General features: G+C 42.5%; 1 protein-coding gene across 1 annotated transcript in view; it reads right to left on the reverse strand.

Annotated features, from left to right (window-relative positions):
• Positions 1-19,376, reverse strand: part of PAK5 (p21 (RAC1) activated kinase 5) — a 101,388-nt gene that overhangs the window by 13,419 nt on the left and 68,593 nt on the right. The window contains exons 3-5 of the mRNA XM_042930165.1: positions 10,311-10,802; positions 7,842-7,975; positions 3,712-3,838 (exon numbers count right to left, since the gene is read on the reverse strand). Of these exons, the coding sequence (XP_042786099.1) occupies positions 3,712-3,838; positions 7,842-7,975; positions 10,311-10,802 (753 nt within the window). The remainder of the gene's footprint in view (positions 1-3,711; positions 3,839-7,841; positions 7,976-10,310; positions 10,803-19,376) is intronic.

The following is a 19,376-nucleotide window of genomic DNA, read 5'->3' on the forward strand; positions in this document are numbered from 1 at the left end:
CCCAGAGAGGTCACATTGTAGGTGTTCCAGTTGATGGCTCAGCTGAGTGCCCAGCCACCAGCCAGCCCTGACTACCTGACATGTAAGTGAGGAAGACTTCTAGATGCAGTGTCTCACCACGAATCAGAGCAGTTCTGGCTAGTAGAGCCCAGCCAACCGCCAGAGCCATGTAAAAACACTGAAGTGACTTTCAAGACCCTAAGCATTGGAGTGATTTGTTACAACAACAATAAGTAAATGAGAATGTTTTCTCCACTGCAAAACTTCATGCTCTAATAAATGAGTACGAAACAAATTAGTACAAAATTTTCTTGAAGTAGCCACACTCTATCCTGATTCTTACTCTTTTTTCAAATTTTTTTAGTAATTTATTTATTTATTTTGAGAGAAAGAGTGCACATGAGCAAGCCGGGAAGGGACAGAGAGAAAGGAAGAGACAGCGCAAGTGGGACAGAGGCAGAGAGAGGGAAAGAGAGAATCCCAATAGGCTCTGTGCTGTCAGCACAGAGCCCTATGTGGGGCCCAATCCCCTGAACTCATGAGATCATGACCTGAGCCAAAATAAAAAGTCAGATGCTCAACCAAGTGAGCCACCCAGGTACCCCTTGGCTCTCATTCTTAAAAAAAAAAAAAAATTCCTTTCTCTACGGAAACTGAAGAAGCCCACTAGAGTCAATATGGTGTGTATGTTGTCCTGAGGTGTGAATGAGCACACTCTGGGCAACATGGCCAAGAGCCACAGGATCCACTCCACATGCTGCTTGTTGCCTTTTCTGGAACACTGTCACCCTGACAGCCATTGTACCTACTCCCTCAGTCTCTGCTGTAGCATCATCTCTTCAGGGGGACTTCTATGACCCCACACTTTTATCACTTTCTACCATATCCTTACTCTGCTTAAATTAATTATCGAAAACTTAGTGCTTATCACCGCCTGCCTGGAGATGATTTTATTTGTGGATTTATCCTACCCCCATGTCCCAAATAAGCTTAATGAAAGTAGCAGTTTTGCTTTGTTCACCTGTAGGACCTAGAACTCCCCTGGCACAGAGCAGATATTCAGTGAGTATTTGTGGAAGGAGGGAGCGAGCAAACCAGTAAGACTAAAAGCACTTACCATGTGCCAGCCCCCAGGAACTCTTTGCTGGGTACATGGAAGTGCAGGACATGTTTGAAGCATAGGTCCACCCTCAAGAATGACACCGAATGATTTAATAACCTTTTGTACATTGTGGGGAGGGGAGATCTTTAAGCTGATTTAAATGAATTATCTTAGTCTCATGTCTGATTTTGACATCTGACATGTACTTGTAGCAAGGAAGTCTTTGTCAGCAGTCTCCAGAAATAAGGGGCAAAAGCCTGGCTTGAAATGGCCCAGCTTTTTCTTTTTCTTTTTTTCTGTAAGCACCAGTCCTGAGGGCCAAGCTGTGGACCAGTTCAGTGCTTTGTAAATTGTGTTCTGAGGTCATGGAACCTCGCATAAGTACTTTCCTGAGTCCGGCCAGGGGAAGGTTCCAACCCATTTCCCATAGCACCCTGTCTGGGAGAATGTGCAACATGGCCACATACCTTTCTTCTCCTTGGACCCACATCCCTTTGCAATGTGACTCTGCATCTTCTCTCATCAACAGGTAAAGTCTCCTTCCCTATCCCATGCATCTAGGCTTGACTGTGTGACTTATTTTGCCCATAGGGACATTAGCAAACAAGATACAAGCAGAGGGTTCAAAAGTGTGCACTGAGGCTTGCCTCCCTTGCTCCTGCTGGGAACCTTGTCATAGACACCATGGAAATAAGCCTGTGATAGTCTGCTGGGAGATGCAGGACACATGGCGAGTGCCGGTCGAAGGAGTGAGGACATCAGCAGCAGGCTGGCCACAGAAGCAAGAGTGAGCTCAGCTGATGCCACATGGAGCAGAGACAAGCTGTTCCAGCAGAGGGCAGCTCAAATGCTGACCCAGAACTGTGAGCGAATACATGGTTGTCTTTTTAAGCCACTAAGTGTAGAGTGGTTTGTTATGTAGCAAAAGCTGACTAAGGCATACTCCCATATCCTCTTAAAAAAAAAATTCATGGGGCACCTGGGTGGTACAGTAGGTTAAGCATCGGACTCTTGATCTCAGTTCAGATCATGATCTCACGTTTCATGAGTTCAAGACTGGTATAGGGGCTCTGTGCTGATGGTGCGGAGCCTGCTTGGAATTCTGTCTCTCCTTATTTCTCACCCTCCCCTGCTTAGGTGCTCTCTCTCTCTCTCCCTCACAATAAATCAATAAAAACTTAAAAAAATTCAGCCATAGTAATGCAAAAAGCAGTACTTAAAACCGCCCATTAAAAAATAATTCCAAGTTTGCAAGTATGCTATACAGGGAAATGTGGGGAAAAATGGGAAATGGTATTAAGGGTGATCTTTATTCTGTCCTTTATACTTTTCTGAATTTCCTGAATTTTCCACAATAGAATTGACAATCTCTTCAAAACAAAAGAGATTTCGAAACAATCTTTTCCCTTGAGAAAAGCCAAAGTGCTTCGGCAGTTTCTTCTGGCTGCCCTCTGATCATTCTTGGGCAATTCTAATGTGACATGAACATTTTCCACATGGCTGAGGTTTTAAAAGACAGGTATATTAAAGGGACAGCTGGCTCCCTACATGCCATGGCCATTACCTCTGGGGGGAGTTTCAGGGAGGTGAAAAGGGTCTAGATGATGAAAATCTATGCTTCAAAACTCTTCCATCTAACTAAGACTGTCTTGAAACGTCAACTCATTCATCCCCTGGCTATTGTATTCTATATCCTTTTGTAACCCAGCATGGCTGATGAGTTTCAGCAGAATCCCTTGAGCAGGCTGTAGTAATGGGAAATGCAGAAATCTGGGCCTGGGGATAAGCTAGTGTGATGGATATCTTTTGTTTGCCTTTCCAGATCTATTCTCCTCCCTTCTCTGAGCCCTGGGAGGCCAACCTGTGTTGACCTTACTGATGGCTTCTGATTGGGTTCAGCCAATGGGGAGAACCCGTAAGGGACCAGAAGAAAGGAATGAAGTAAGGTTAGGCATTTATCCTCCCAGCTCCGATCCTGCAGATTTACCGTGGTCTGTCTTCCACCAAAGATCAGAGTTCCTGCCAGGCATCCCACTTCAGACAACAATGTTTATTTTCAGATTCCAGTAGCCAGTTCCCTGTCTCACTTCCTCAGGCAGGGGTTAGTAAGAGTGGCACTCCATTCTAGAGTACCACACTAATCCTCATGTTCTCTTCCTTATGACTTGTCTACATCTGCCAACACGGTTATTAAACTCTCCTCAAGTTGTCTGCTGGAGTTTGTCTCGTATTTCCCTCAGGAACTCTGAGAGATATTACAGACATGCACAACCCCACAATGAGGGTGGACAAATCCCCAGAAAAGTCCTCTCTTCTCCCCCAACAAAAATAAGAACAAAGAAGAAAAAGAAATTTTCATAGTTTCTATTACTTCCTACACTCATTGTTAAAGGGGAAAGTCATCCATCAAATTCAGATCACAGAGAATTCTGACTAACAGAATGACACAGAGAATAGTAATTTCCTTTTGGCGAGCCTTCTGGGAAGGGCAGTGGGTGACTTGTGAGCAAGGAAACTTAGAATTATGAGAAAGTATTCTTCGGAGGAGAATGCCCATGACAGACAAAGTGACAAGGTAAACCATGTAGAGGCCAAACATGAAATCTTACCCGGCCATCACTTGTCAGGAGGATGGAGTCACTCTTTATGTCCCTGTGAATCACTCCTTGATTGTGAAGGTAGGAAAGAGCTCTCAGAACTGACAGACAGACGGTGGCTATCTGTTCTTCATTCATTCTAGAAAGGAAATAACATTTAAGGAGTGAAGACAGTTTTAAGAACATCTTTGAAATGATCAAGAGAGGCAGTTCCCTTGGTTCTATTGTACCAGTCCATGCTCTCCAGCCCATGTCTGGAAAATCTACAGGCAAGTACAAAGAAATCTTAGAATGTGACTCCCAGAACCTAAGGCTTGGCACTGATGATGACAGGGACCAAATATAAGCCAAAGGAAAGAGACCCCCCCTACTGCTGGCTTTTGGGTCATTAATGCAAATGTACTTCCTTAGACTCTCATGGGTAATTCCTTAGGTATTGTACAAACCTCCAGAGTCCTACAGAGAGAGTGTACTGAATACAGCCAACGTTTCAAGTATGCCTGTTAGGTGACCTTGACCAAGCCCTTTTAACTTCCTTGGGTCTCTTTTTTTCCTTATCTTGGAAATGGGGACACCTATGGTTCTCTTCAAGGCTGGACTCAGACAACACAGTCTTTGGATCTCAAAGATGCCCTAGCACTAGCCCTGTCTCTAGGGGCTAGAGATTCCTGTTGCTATAGGTCCTTCCATCAAGAAGAAAACTGGCCTTAGTTAGTTACTAATAACTGTGAATGGATGACACTTGAACAAATGGATCATGGGTATGGGAAAGGCAAGCACAGCACTGGATATGTGCTCCCACATGTCATCGCTGCACCCTTCTGAAGAAAGGTTCTGGTTTCAGAGGAGATTGAGGTCAAGTAACCTGCCTTAGGTGTCACACAGCTAAGAAACTGACCAGACCATGATTCTAACCCCACTTGTTTTTGAGTTCAGACCCATGCATTTCCACTGTCCCCATGGCATCACGCTGACATTGCAATTCATATGAATGGCTTTTCAGCCACTGAGGAACCTAAGTGGGAAGAATTATTTGAATAGCAGGGGCTTCTTGGTACCCTCAAAATGACGCAGGGAGGTATCTGCCTAACTCATCTGGGTATAAAACTTCCTTCCTGTCACACACAGCGTGAGGCCTAGACCAGATAGCAAATGTGGAAAGAGCTCTTAAAACAAACCATCATACAAAAAGAACACTGTCAGGAGAGATAGAGGGTGTGACTGACCAGAGCCCAAATTTAAGGACTGACTTGAAAACCAATCCCAAGTAACTCTTAGCTCAGCAGGACAAGGAAACGGATGACCCTGAATTTGTGTCAGTCTTGTTGATGCCAGCAAACCCTGAGTAAAATTAGGATTCAAAGTAAAATCCAAAGAGATGACCAACTGGGAGAATGTTGAACATATAAAGTGGATGGGTATCCCTTCTCTTCAAAGAGACTTCTTCCAGTAATGCATCGGTCTGTTACAAAGGCAGGCAAGAAGAAATGGTCTTGTCTGGGAGAGTGGAAACCTACAACTTCTGTGTTCTCAGTTTTGTATGAGTGGGCTGGTTGTTGCGCTTTATTGTTTTCAGATGACAACTCTCCCATCTTCCCACAGCAGAGCCCTCAGAGGTCTAGAGCATCATCAGCAGGGATAAGCGCAAATATACCTTAAAAATAATTCAAAAGCAACAATCACCTTCTCTAGTAAAATTCATTCTTCTTGGATTCCATGGGATTCGAGTTATTTGAAGCAGGCATAAAGATTACTTACAGGTCAACTACAACAAAAATTAATCAAATCTGAGCCCCCATCACTGACTGAAAAATCACCTTTAACTGGCATATGTGACAAATGCTGCTGATTCTGAATTCAGTGGCTTTGAAATTTTCGTACAGGATCCACTGTAGAAAGATTGTGCTTTCCTAGTCTTGCAGGAAGGAAGCCTGAATTGGGATAAAGATGCCTCAGTTCTGTAGTCAATTCCAAACTCAAAACTTGGCTCTGTTTTGAAGAGGTGTGTGGTTTGAAAGGTTACATGAGTTAATGTATGAAGTGCTTGGCACTTCCTTTTGCCTTCTCGAGAAATCAGTAGGATGTAATTTAACAAGATGCTAGGTAGGGCCAAAACTTTGGCACGCATAGGAAATTCCTGAGATTCTGCATTTCTAACAAGCCTCTAGGTGATATTATGCTGTGATTCTCCAGACCACACTTTGAGTAGCAAGGGGTTAGATATTTAACTAATCAGTCAATCATTCAATGAAGCATTTATTGAATATCTTGTATAGGAAACTCTTTGATTTAAGGATTAATGTCTAAATTCAGGATTAAAAGGATTTCAAGTTCTAAATATTCAGTGTTCCTTGACATACAACGTCTCCCTGCTCTCTGGAGCTACTCCACTTTCAATGGAATATTATTGACAAAACTGGATGGAGAGAATAGGAGAACATAATGGATTCCAGAGAGGCTAGCTCTTAAGTGGATCCCACCGACACACAATAAAAACTGAAAAAAAACAAAAAAACAAAAAAACAAAAAAAAAAACCCACCTTGACAAAGAGAGGGCTCTAGAGAGACATGCATAGCTATCTGAAGCTCTCCAGGACAAGAAAAAAGTTCTCTCCTTTGGACATATTCTTATTAATTTAGACATAAGTCACATTTGCCTTATGCTTAGGTTTCTTCAGTATATTTTTTTTCTACAAGTTAAGATGATCTTATGTATTTTTTGGGTGGTTGTGTCCAATGGCTATACCAACAGAGATCTGCCATCTGAAATGTTGGTGATAAACGTTCCGTGTCTTCCCTCATGTTCTTTTGTTTTTACATAGTCTACTACAGACCCAGAGCTGTAGGGGGTAACAATGGACACATCATCTGATTTTAGTGGAGAAACAGCAGCATATTCTACCCCTCACAGGGCCTCCCAATACCTTCTTGCTATTTTGCTTCCCGCCTATTGTTCATTTGGGTTCACTTATGATTTAGGCACCGTCAGCTAACATTCAATGCCTCTCCTTCTTTAAAATCATACCCTAATACTTTGGAGTTTTATTTACTACCAAGAACAAATTTAAGTTTCCCAAATGTAACGTGTTTTTTTAAAAAAATAGGTCTGTTCCTTAGTCCCTTGCTTCCCCAAGGCAGTCCATGAATGAGGAGAATTGGTGTCATCTGGGAGCTTGTTAGAAGACAGTATCATGCCCCTTCCTATTGAATCGAGATCTGCATTTTACTAAGACCCACAGGCACTTTGCATGCACATTAAAATTTGAGGAACACTGTCTTAGCACACACTCTGCCTCAAATCCCTTTCCCCCCCATTTGCCTTCCTAGGAAACTCCTGTGCATCTTTCAAAACTCATCTTGGTTATCACCTTATATTGGGAATCTTTCTTTACTCTCCCTGTTAGAGATATTCAGGTATTCTTCTTTGCTACTTGTATACATCTTTCTAATTCTGCACAGGTATTATAATGTATTTATTTCTAATCTGTGACTTCCTTGATGGAATATCTTTGAGCCTTAATTCTTTGTATTTTTGTATCCCCAGCACTCAGGAAACAGCTTGGCACATCAAAGGTGATCAATAAGCCCTTAATGAAATGACCACAACTGATACATCAGGGAAACAAGGAGCAGAGGTAACAATGACAATTAACCATTGTTACTTGCAAGACTATTTAAAAATAGAATTGAAGAATTTCTATTATGTAGGTTTCTTATTATGACATAAAACTCTGACTAATTTCCCACCTGCCTCCTCCTTACCCAGGTACCCTTGGTGGCACGAACACATAGCAATAGCATGGCAACTCATAATAAAATTAAGTTTTTTAAAAAAAGTATGTAGGAATGGGAAATTCTATTATTTGGCACCAAAGCCCATTCTCAGCAGCTTTCTGATTTTAAATCATTGGGTATTAATGAATTTCTGGAGTGCGAGGAGAATAGAATGTTAATTGAATGAATGAACTACATACATGATATTACAATAGGCACTTAGGGAACATAAATAAAAAGGGTCACCCTATTCCCTGACTTCCAAGGGCTCACAATTTATAGAGTTCATAGAGATAGCCATTGAAGACTTACCCTGGAGTAGATAATAAGCACTTGGAATTTTTTGTCTGGATAATGAAGAGACATACCTGGTATGAGTGACAATGTCTGTCAAGGCACCGCCTTCTAGAAATTCCATGACCACCCAGAGCTCATCGCCAACAAGGTAGCTGTTATACATGTCAACCACGTTGTCATGGTGGTAATCCCGCATTATCACAACCTGGGCAAATGGAAAGATGCTTTTTGACTTGTGACGGTGAAATTTGGCTTTCTGTTCTCTTGTGGCCACATCTGTGCTGTGAGTACAATTGATTAAGAAATATTGATTTGGGGGGAGATTTATTCAGGAGTCTACTATAGACAAAAAGACAGCATTGAAGGCAGCTAGTAGCAATAGAAAGGAATCAAGTTAGTAAATTCAGAGAAAATGGCAGAGCACCCAGGCACTGGGTTTGGGGATAATAAGAGTGAAACAGGCAGAACCCTGGCAAGGTTTGTACTCATAAGAGGGAGTTTTGTTGACTGTTCTGGGGGGAGGCTATTAATGGGGGGACAGGATTCTAAGAGTCTCCTTCAGACTACTCAACTATTGGTTAACCTGGCAAAAGCATCACCAACTCTAAATTATAAATGAGTGAATGATAAGTAGGTCTCACAAGTGAATGAAGTAAACAGTAGGTGTGGGGCCACATGAGGCTAACTTAACATCTTGGGAGAAGATCTGGGTTGAGTGTGAGAGAGGTTTGGGCTGAATACTAATGATAGGTCTTGAGGGTAAAAGCAAACATGACTCAGGCATATAAAAGGCTAACTTGAACTTGCTTCCTGGGGAGAGCATCCAAGAATTGCTGCCCTGCGGCTGCTTCTGGTGACATTTTCAGAATTAGTGCTGAATAATAAATTACAAAGTTATCTATGTTATATTGCTCTGTCTGCTCTAGCACTGTGATTTGGAAATAAGTTCCAGAAATCAGTATCGTGGAAGTGACAAACTGAAGCCCACCCACCTGGTGTTCTCTATGAAATGTGGAACATAGGAAAACACGAACCCATGGGGGCTGAAGACATGTGGAGGCCACTGATGGCCTCACATGAGCCTCCATAGAAGAGGGATCCAAAGTCACATGTGATTGTATTTTTATAATGTCTGTTAGGGGATATGGGTGGTATATCCTTTGTTAGAGACTGGCATATTATCTAACATTGGAATCCTGACTTGCTATCTTTAAGACTTAAATTTTCCATCCACAAAAGCTCATCTCTCTTCCCTAAGCTCTCATAAAATCAATCGATGAATATTATTACAAAACATTTTGTGTCCTTAGACACAGGAACTCATGTTTTTCCACCTCTGTGCATTTTAGAGCTCTCAAGTGTGAAAGGGGGATGAAGAAGTGGAAAATATGTGAAACAAACACATAGAAAAAGGTTAATTCCTTAACATATCAATAGTTCTTACTTATCAATAAGACAAATGCTACCACCCTAATTGAAGACTGCAAAGGATATATGGTTTAATGAAGAAATAAAAATGGCCTATTAACACATAAAGATAAATTCAGCCTCACTAGTAATAATAGTGTTAATTAAAGCAAGAAGATTTATTTATCTCTATCAGATTAACAGAGATCACATGACAGTATCCAGTGCTGGTAAGGATGACATAAGACTATATCAGTGAGGGCCCTCATTGTTACAAACTTTCTGTAAGTCAATACTTTATATTACTTTCTCTAAAGAGAAAAAATATAGAAATATTGAAATATTAAAGTAGCTATTTCTTGGTTGTGAGATTATGGGACATTTTCTGTATTTTCCACAGGAAGAATTCATTACTACTATAGTTAGGAAAACATATCTTAAATTTCCCAAAGAGTGATAATCTGTCACTAAGCTGACCTCTGTTTATTGAGATTATTTTTTAAATCTTTAATTAACAAAAAATTTAATGTCTATTTTTGAGAGAGAGAGAGATTGAGAGATGGAGACAGAGCTGTCCAGCACAGAGCCTGATATGGGGCTCGAACTCATGAACCATGAGATCATGACCTGAGCCAAAGTCAGACACAACCAACTGAGCCACGCAGATGTCCCTGTTTATTGAGATTTTTAAAAAATGGCTATAAAGGGTATATACATGGTATCACCACCATGTGTAAAATGTATATATACATCTACATAGGCAGTGTAGCATGAGGCTTTGGAATCTGCTAGAATTCAAATCCCAGATCTATCATTGACCTGCTCTATGACCCTGGGCTAGTCACTTAACCTGAGTCCAGGTTTCCTTGTTGCTATAGCAATAACGTCGGTCTCATAGGGTTGTTGTGCAAATCAGGCCATATCAGTGCTTAGCATAGTGGCTGATCCACATCAGTACTTTGTAAATGTAGCAGCCATACATGCATAGAGAAAGACCAGAAGGATTATGGGGGCACTATTTTTGTATTTACATTTTCATTGCTTTCTAGTGTCCTACACTGTATGTGCAATATTTTTGCGTGGGAAATAAATGTTACATAGGAGAGAAATAATGATCTGAACACACCGCATACCTCATTAAAGAGCAGTTCTCGTCTCTGTTGCTTGCGGAGGTCCATTTTCTTCACTGCAACTTGTTTCCCTGTGTGTTTCTCAGTTGCGATGCACACAATGCCAGTTGACCCTTCTCCGATTTTGATAAAGTTGTCCAAGTATTCTCTGGGGTCTCCGGGGCTGACCACCAGCTGCAGAGCAGCCCGAAACTGTTCATGGGACACCCTGGAGGGCTGCTGGTCTGAAGAGGAGCCCCAGCTGGGTGGGGGGTAGGTACTGGATGAGATACTCAGAGAGCTCAGATAAGAAGCTGTGGAGATGTACTGTGAACTGGTCTGCAGGGAGGGGTGGTGGTAGAGGGTGGCTTTGTGGTACCCAGATGGGTACTGGTGGCTGCTTGAGGAGTAGCCTGCTTTGCTTTGACTTTGAGGTAGTTTGGCGGGCCCCCTGGGGTAGGTGTCAGACCCTGACAGCGGAGGGCTGAGGACCATCTGTGCTCGATCGTAATCCACCTGGGAAGACAGACACGGATGGAAAATATTCACATGCTAGATCTGAATGCCGCAGTCAGTGAGCCAACCCACAGTTGGCCTGAATGAAGAGTGCCATTATACAACATGGTCGTGGGTGACACTTACCTTGTGAGGTCCCAGGTTGTCCCTGCTTCCACCATTTCCCTACCCTCTACCCCCATCCAGCCTCTTTCTTCCCCTTTCCCTACTAAAATCCCCAGAAGCAGACCATGAGACCTGGATTTGAATATAAATGGTGAGAGGTGATCCCAGGAGTTATGAAGTGAGACAAGGAAGGGGAAAACCAATAAAGGGTGAGTCATAGACTATGATGGTTAATTTTATGAGTTAACTTGGCTAGGCCACAGCATCTGGTTGTTTAGTCAAAAACTAGTCTAGATATTACTGTGAAGGTATTTTTTAGATGTCATTGACATTTAAATGAGTAGATTTTGAGCAAAGCAGACTGCCCTCCATAAAGTGGGTGGGCTGCATCCAATCAGTTGAAGGCTTTAAGTGAAAAGACTAAGGTCATCCACAGAGGACTCATTTTCTGTGCGTGTGCGCGCGCGCGCGCACACACCCACACACACACACACACACACACACACACTCCTACTGGTTCTGTTTCTCTAGTGAACCCTAAAAGGCACAGCAAGTTACCAATGAAACAGGGAACCTAATTCCACTAGGTAACCCTGCATCCTCAGAGACTATATTAAGCAGGTACCTGGGAGTTATCCCATCTGAGGGGCAGAGAGCTGGAATATTTATGCACCAGCTCCCTTTAAAACACTGTTTAACATCTGCTTCCATGGATATTAGTTTCCTGGTACTTCTGGCCTGCCATGTTCTGGGCTGGGTAGGCTCCAGTGGGTAGAGAAAGCTCTTAGAACCAGAATTTCTCAATTTTGGTACTATTGATTTTGGGGTCCAGATAACTGTGTGGGCGACTGCCCTGGATATTGCAGGATGTTTAGCAGCATCCCTGGCCTTTACCCACTAGATGCCAGGAGCAGTCTCTTCTGCCAGTCATTACCAGCAAAAATTTCTTGAGATGTTTTCAAATATCCCCAGAATATGGGTAAAATTGTTCTTGGCTGAGAACTACTGCTTTAGACAAAGGAAAGCAGTGTTGGCAGACAGAAGCAATAGGTGATGAAGGGATATGGCTGGGCAACAACTGTACCCACTGCTCCTAGGAGAGGGCTTTCTCCCCCCTCATCTGAACCACACGGAGAGTTTTAGTTAAAATGTGCCTTATCCAATGTGTATTTAGGCCTTGTTTTCTTTTTTGGGAATGTAAGATCCCATTTGTCATTAACGGGTGTTAGTCTTCAATGAGATAGGGATAGAAGGCCTTTGTCCATGCTTTTGAACCCATCTACTGGAGGGGGGATGTACTACCCACACATATAACCTAGCAGATATATGTAAAAGGAAAAATATTGTTCCCTGTGCCAAGCAGCTTTTCAGTATGGACCATAAGGTAAGTACAATGCTCTCATCAAATATGTAGAAATATAATTGAGAGCAGCCAAAATTTGCAGGGCTGTGTGTGTGAAAGGAAATTTGGTCATCCTTCAAAAGGATTCTGGCAGAGAACACTTTACTCTGGTAATTAAGGATGGATTGAGGGAACTCAACAGAGGAATATAGGGAGGGAAGACAGAACAAGGGTAGGGGAAGTCATTGAGGGGTTTATATGATACTTGATGTACAGCCAGCAATTGCTCCCTGAGAGGTATCAGGAAGGATCTTTGACTACCCCTGGAATGGCTGAGGTCATGAATATACCACATCATGCCACATTCACCTCCTTGCCCAGGATAGAATGCACTAATCGCTCAATGCACTCATATATAATATTCTGATGACAACACAGTGCTGGGTACACAGAAAGCTCTCCAAAAAGATTTTTGATTATACTAACACAGCACCCTAGGAAATCTCTACCACTCTACTGGGATGTACAGGAAATGACACGTATATGCCCCCACCCCCCATCTATCTCAAGGATCTATATCTACTCTAATATATGGATACTGGCTACATGTAACTACTTAATTGAAATCAACAAAAAAATTAAAATAAAACATTCAGTTCCTCAGTTACAGTATTCAGATACATTTTAAGTATCCAATAGCCACACATTGGACAGCATGGATATACAACATTTTCACCACTGCAGAAAGTTCTACTGGGTAGTACCTTTCCAAATAAATTCATTGCTCCCATGTAGTACATTCATGAAGCCCACTGATTAACCTTTGAGCAACTGTTAGGTGCTAGGCACCACTTTAGGTGCCATGGGAAGGTCCAGCAATAATAAAAATGGATGGTATTTCTGCCCTCTTGGGGTTTATATTCTAGAGGAGACAGGTAATAAATAAGAAAACCAATAAATATACAGTATGCAGTCCAGTATTAATAAAGACATGAAGAAAATAAAACAAAGCAAGGGGCTTGAGATTAATGAGATGCCATCTTGGATGTAATGGCCAAGGAAGGCCTCTCTGAGGTGGTGCCATTTGAGCAGTAACCTGGCTGACATGAAGAAATAGGCCCAATGTCTATGTGGGGAGGGGTAGTCTGGGGAGAGGGCACAGCACACACAGAATTCTAAGAAAATACAGGCTTGAGGAATAGCACAGAGGTTCGTCTAGAGTGCAGGGGAGTCCTTTTGGAAAGATGGCCAGGAGCACACACAGAATTCTAAGAAAATACAGGCTTGAGGAATAGCACAGAGGTTCGTCTAGAGTGCAGGGGAGTCCTTTTGGAAAGATGGCCAGAAAAGCAGCTAGGAGGGGATCATGTACACCATGGCAAGGGCGCTGGCTGTCACTCTGAGTAAGATGGGAACCATTGGAGGTTGCTGAGAAGAGAAACATGAGCTTAATATTGATCCTGATCTGCATGCTGGAGCAGAAAAGACCTTTGTGGCAAAAGAGGAAACAGGAATGCGTGTTAGCTTATTGTGGTCCGTGTGAGTTGAGATTAGATTGGCTATTGTAGTTGGGGTAGTCCCCTCCTACACTGTAGCAGGCTCATCTGTCTGGCCAAAAGAATATAGTGGAAGTGATAGCAAGTGCCTTCCATGACCAAAAAAGATATTGTGGCTCCTCTGCCTTCTCTCTTGGATACCTGTCCTGGTTTTCTCTTGCTGCCATGTCTTGAGGGATTCAATAGAGAGGTCCAAGTGCAAGGTCTCCTGCCAAGAGTCAGAAACTGAGGTCTTCCACCAACAGCCATATGAGCCATCCTAGAAGTGATCGTCTGGTCCCAGTCAAGCTTTCAGATGACTAGACCTGGCTGACATCTTGACTGCAACCTCATGAGACTCTCAAGGCCAGAATCATCCAGCTTAGTAAGTAAGTCACAGAGAAGTGACCCAAAGAAACGGTGTGAGGTAATAAATAGTAATAAATGTTTATTATTGTTTTATATCATTAAGTTTTAGAATAATCTGTTACATGGCAAAAGCTAATTATTACATGGGGGAAACAAAGAATTCCAGCATGGCTGCGTTAAGTTTGGGAGAACCATCAAGCATCTACGCAGAGATGTTGCTTAGGTGACTTAGACATGCTTTGCGTCCAGGAAAGAGATGAAGCTAAGACATGCATCTGAGCATCACTGGCGTTTAGTTGGTATTAAAGCCATGATGTTGCATGTGTAAGAGAAAATCCAAGGACCCCAACATTCAGAGACCAGAAAAGGCAGGAAGATGTTGCATAAAGGAGCACAGAAGAAGTAGCCAGAAATGTAGGAGAGAAAGTAAGGGACTAGGTGGTCCTGAGTCAAGGTACGAAAACATTTCAAAAAGGAAGAAGTAATGAAGCATGTCAAATGCCATGGAGAACTGAAGTAGGATGGGGCATGTTGCTCATTGGATCTGGCAATATGGTGGTCACCTGGAAGACAGCAGGTGTTCCAAGCTCCTGCCTCATCACACATCATCACACACCTATTCCAGAAGTCTGGCAGCAAGAGTTGAACACAGTTGGCTCCTTAAAATTCCTACCATGGCACCATTCTCACTCCTTTTGCACTGTTCATTGGCTCCCAGATGACAGTGCTGGCCTGTGCACATCCAGCAGTGAAGTCTTTCCTAGTCATGAAAACACCAGAATCTACTCAGGTGAGTTCACCATTCAGGCAGCCTTGCACCACCCAGCAGGAACAAGGGTACTTTGAAGCCAGGGCCCCATCCTGGCTGTTCAGCAAGAGAACACATGCTTTTGAGGGACATACTTAGGGTTCAATTCTGACTCTGATGGCTTTAGTCAAATCACTAAGCCTCTCTGAGCCTCAGTTTTCTCATCTGTAAAATGGGGATCATAAATACCTCCCTCACAGGGTTTTGATGAGGCTAAACCTAGAGCAACCTAATGTCTAAGAAAACAGGCTCTGGGTTCAAAAATGTTTTCTGCCATTTACACATTGTGTGACATGGGGCAAGTTATTTAAACTTCTGCACTCCAGTTTTCTCATCGGTAAAATGGGAATTGTAACAATAGTAACTACCTCTTTAGGTCATTGTGAGCTCTGAAGGACTGAACGCACATCAAAGGATTTGAATAGTGACTGGCCAATATACTCTACATGCTGGTATCATTATAGAAAGTCCTTAGCATAGTGGGAATGCAAGAGAAAAGAAATAGTAACATATTTTTTTAAAAGCCCAGCTAGCACTTATTGAATATAATATACTGGTAGCAAATGTATTCCTATACTAATGTATAATGTATCCTCAAAACAATCAGCAAAGATGGTTTTAATTATAATCTACTGAATACTGTATTATAATTAAGATGCTGTATTTGAAATCACGCTGAATTTGTGCTATACTCAGGGAAAACTGGTTTGTTTCTGTGATGTGGGGAGGGGGAATAAAATGTCAGTGTGAATTAAACAACTGGGTTCTTCCCTTAAATTAAGTTTGAGATTAGCCAGGCCCAGGCTAATTACAAGGCCAGCATGTGAGGGGAAGCGGGGTCTATGACTTTTATTTTTGAAAGTATGTCCTGGGAACTATCACATGGCCTCATCCCGCGGTGTCTTCCGTGGAGGCCTGGCTCCTGTACTTTAAGCGAAATTGAATTCATTCCCCACAAGCATGTGTAACTGATCTCCGAAGATATATTAAAAATAAAAATCCAGTAGGAATCGCAAACACCACTCCGTACCACATCAGGCCACTTCTCTCCTTTACCGACTGTCAACAGCATTATCCGAGCCTACTCTTAGCAGCCAACGTGTGGCATAAAGAAAAGGAGGCCTGCCTACACGAATGGGACCATTTCCAGTCAGAGAGGGAAGGCTGAGTTGTTCACTGGGAGCTAAACATCTTTGAAATTAGGTTTTTGAGACAAAACCGTGCTACTGTTTTTCATGCCTGCCAGTAAGAGGCACAGACTCAAAAAAAAAAAGTGATGGGTGAGGAGCAACCACTCTCACAAGAAACAATTTTTGAACAAAATTCGAGGTGTATCTGTAGAAGGAGAATTGACTGCTTCCAGGGAGAGAACATGTGGTCCTCCCTCCAGGTTTCCATCGGTTCAAGGAGAAGATGACAGACTAACAGCTGACTTTGGGAAGGAGAAGTGAATGTCCTGGCTCAGGGCCACCATGTTGCTGACCTATAGCCTTCAGTTGGGTCATTAACCCACCCAACTGTGGGTTCCATGATAGTATTGCTGGCCTATTTGTGCCAGCCTCATTCTTTTTCACTCTGAGAGTCAAGAAAGGGGAAATTTATCCCATTTTATTGTGGATAAAATGGAGCCTCAGGGAGGTAAAACTACCCCCCCAACCCCCGCCACTAGCCATCCAAGGCAAATGGCCCTCCATTCCCTCAAGAGGATTGCACAACCCAGTTCTTATTCTGCTCAGGTCAGTCTTTCACTCCGAGGGGGAGGATGTCTAGATGTCCCAGGCGCTAGGCACATTGGCACTACAGGCCTGCATTCTTGCCTGTCTTGACATTTCTACCATTACTTGTCACCTCCCCGCTCTGTGTAATCAAGGCTGAGACACTCACTCCTTGAAAGAATGCAGGGGCATGTTAATGGGAGCCAAAGCAGGGCCCCTTCCATTAACCAACTGCTCTTTCAGAAGTCTATCCCTGTAGGAGTGGTACATATAAATGTTAATAATGATAATTGACATTTGCTGAGTGGTTTCCATGTGCCAGGGACTGTTTTAAACACTTTATATACATAGATGCATTTAAACCTCAAGTTACACAATGAGATAGGCCCCATAATTGTTCCATTTTACAGATAAGGAGACTGAAGCACAGTGAGTTCAAGCAGCTTATGCAAAGGTCTGAAAGCTATTTAGAAGTAGAGTTGGTTGGGGCGCCTGGGTGGCTTAGTCGGTTAAGTGTCTGACGTTGGCTCAGGTCACAATCTTGCGGTTTGTGAGTTCAAGCCCTGTGTTGGGCTCTGTGCCGACAGCTCAGAGCCTGGAGCCTGCTTCGGATTCTGTGTCTCCCTCTCTCCCTGCCCCTCCCCTACTCTCTCTCTCTTCTCTCTCTGTCTTTCAAAAATAAACAAACATTAAAATAAAAAAAGTAGAGGTGGGATTCAAATTCAGATAATGTCACTTTAGAACTTGGGCCTTTGATATGTTGTCAGAGATACCCTTCAGTGATAAAAAGGTAGACATGGTCAGAGCAGAGGTGGGCATGGTGTGGAAAGACAACTACAGAGCAAAAGCATGGTTAAAGTGTTTCACCAGGGGCTCAGATGTCTGGAAGGCCAGGAGCAGAATGCTAGAAATACAAGGGCCAGAAAATGATGAATGATAATGCCTGGGGTGGTGAGGGAGGTGAAGATAAATTAAGTTTGTTTTGTTTTTTTTTTTTGAAGTGTTGGCTTAGAGAAATCAGCTCAAAATACACAGCAAAGAAATAACCATCACAGCAAAATGAGCTGATCATCTATGTACAGAACTCATCACTTTCATTATTGCGTTGGCCAGACCAGAACTTTGTGTTCACCTACAGTAATGTCCTTTCTTTTGCTAAGAAGAAAGCAAGCCCGAGCTTTCTTCTGTAACAAGCCCTCGTGGCCCTCTTACATGGCCCTTAAACTGTTCTAATTATTTCATTGTCTTACTCTAAATAATCTTTCCCATGATACCCTATATTTGGAAATGGGTGAAAAAATCTGATGAATTTGTTCATGTATATTGTTTTGCACAGACACACACGTTTGTGCATGTAAGCAAGGCTTTCAAAGGAGTAAAGCTTGACCTGTGTGATCTTTTTCACAACTGATCTACAAATATATATTCTAGAAAAAAAAAGTACATTCAGAGTGTAGTATCTTGAGATGGATATAGATTTTAATCATTTAGTGAAACCACAATGCAGTAGAAGCAGGCCAACGAAAGGTACAGATATTTAACAAGCAAATCCAATGTACCTTTCCAAAACATCTATGTAAGTGGTTCACCTCTGAAGACATTGCAAGGGCACAGGACTAGAAGCAGGGGTGGAAAACAACACCAGAAAGGCTTTCTTCCCACCCCTCCTGAGAGAATGGTCCTGGGATTTTGTGAAAGAGTAACTTCATAGAAATGAGACCATGGTCCACATACTTTTAAGGGGGGGACTTCCAAATGGCAAGATGTAATAAGAGCAGACTAGACCGTTTTGCAAATTATCACCAAACCTGCCAAAGTGCTTAGCTGCAGTGCTATGAGACCAGTAATTATCATTGAAAATCGAATACGTTCTGAAAAGGAATTCTCTCTACGGGATTCTTTAAAAACACTAAAAGAACTTATACGCAGTTTTGGTTTGCTTCCTCTTTGAAATGCTCAATAACATGCATTCGTAGTTTAGGTTCCATTTTTTAGTTGCCTTCAAGTATACCACACAAATTAATTCTTAAAGAACTGTGCCCTTCCTTTCATGTCTCTATTCAAACTGAATCAAAACATAAGGGCACAAAACAAACAAAAGGCTATATTATACGGGCATAAATAATCCAGGGCTAACAACTCAGCGGGACTACCCTTCGACAATGAGCACAACGTCTCCAAGGATAGGGTCAGACACAGGCTTGCGATGTATCAAAATTATAAATAATTATAGCAATGAATTCATTTAATCAATCAATTTCACCAGTGGTACGCTGGGGTGGACGGGCATAAAACTCCACACAGCTATCAATTGCTCCGATTACAGCTGGCTGTCAGCCAGAATTCCCCTGATCCATGTTCGTTAAATGCACATTAATCTGAATTTGGCAGTGTAATCAAGGACCTAACTGAACTGTGAAATTGAATTCTGCAGTAGAACATCATTTGACCATTTTATGCCAAGGCTGGGAAAAAAAAAAAAAAAAAAAAAAGGTTTGGTGGGGGGAGGGCGGGAGAAAGAAAAGAAGGGAAAAAAAGTCCTGAGGCAGCATCTATATGTTCACCGTGGTCTTCTGTACTGGTGACAGGGAGGCTGTGGCTAGGTCGTGCTGGACTGGGCGTGTGTGTGTGTGTGTGTGTCTGTGCCTGCAGAATGGGGACTGCGGAACGCTCAGTGAAAGATGGACAGTGTCTCTTTCC

The sequence above is a fragment of the Panthera leo genome, chromosome A3, assembly GCF_018350215.1.
Source record: "Panthera leo isolate Ple1 chromosome A3, P.leo_Ple1_pat1.1, whole genome shotgun sequence".
NCBI lineage: Eukaryota > Metazoa > Chordata > Mammalia > Carnivora > Felidae > Panthera > Panthera leo.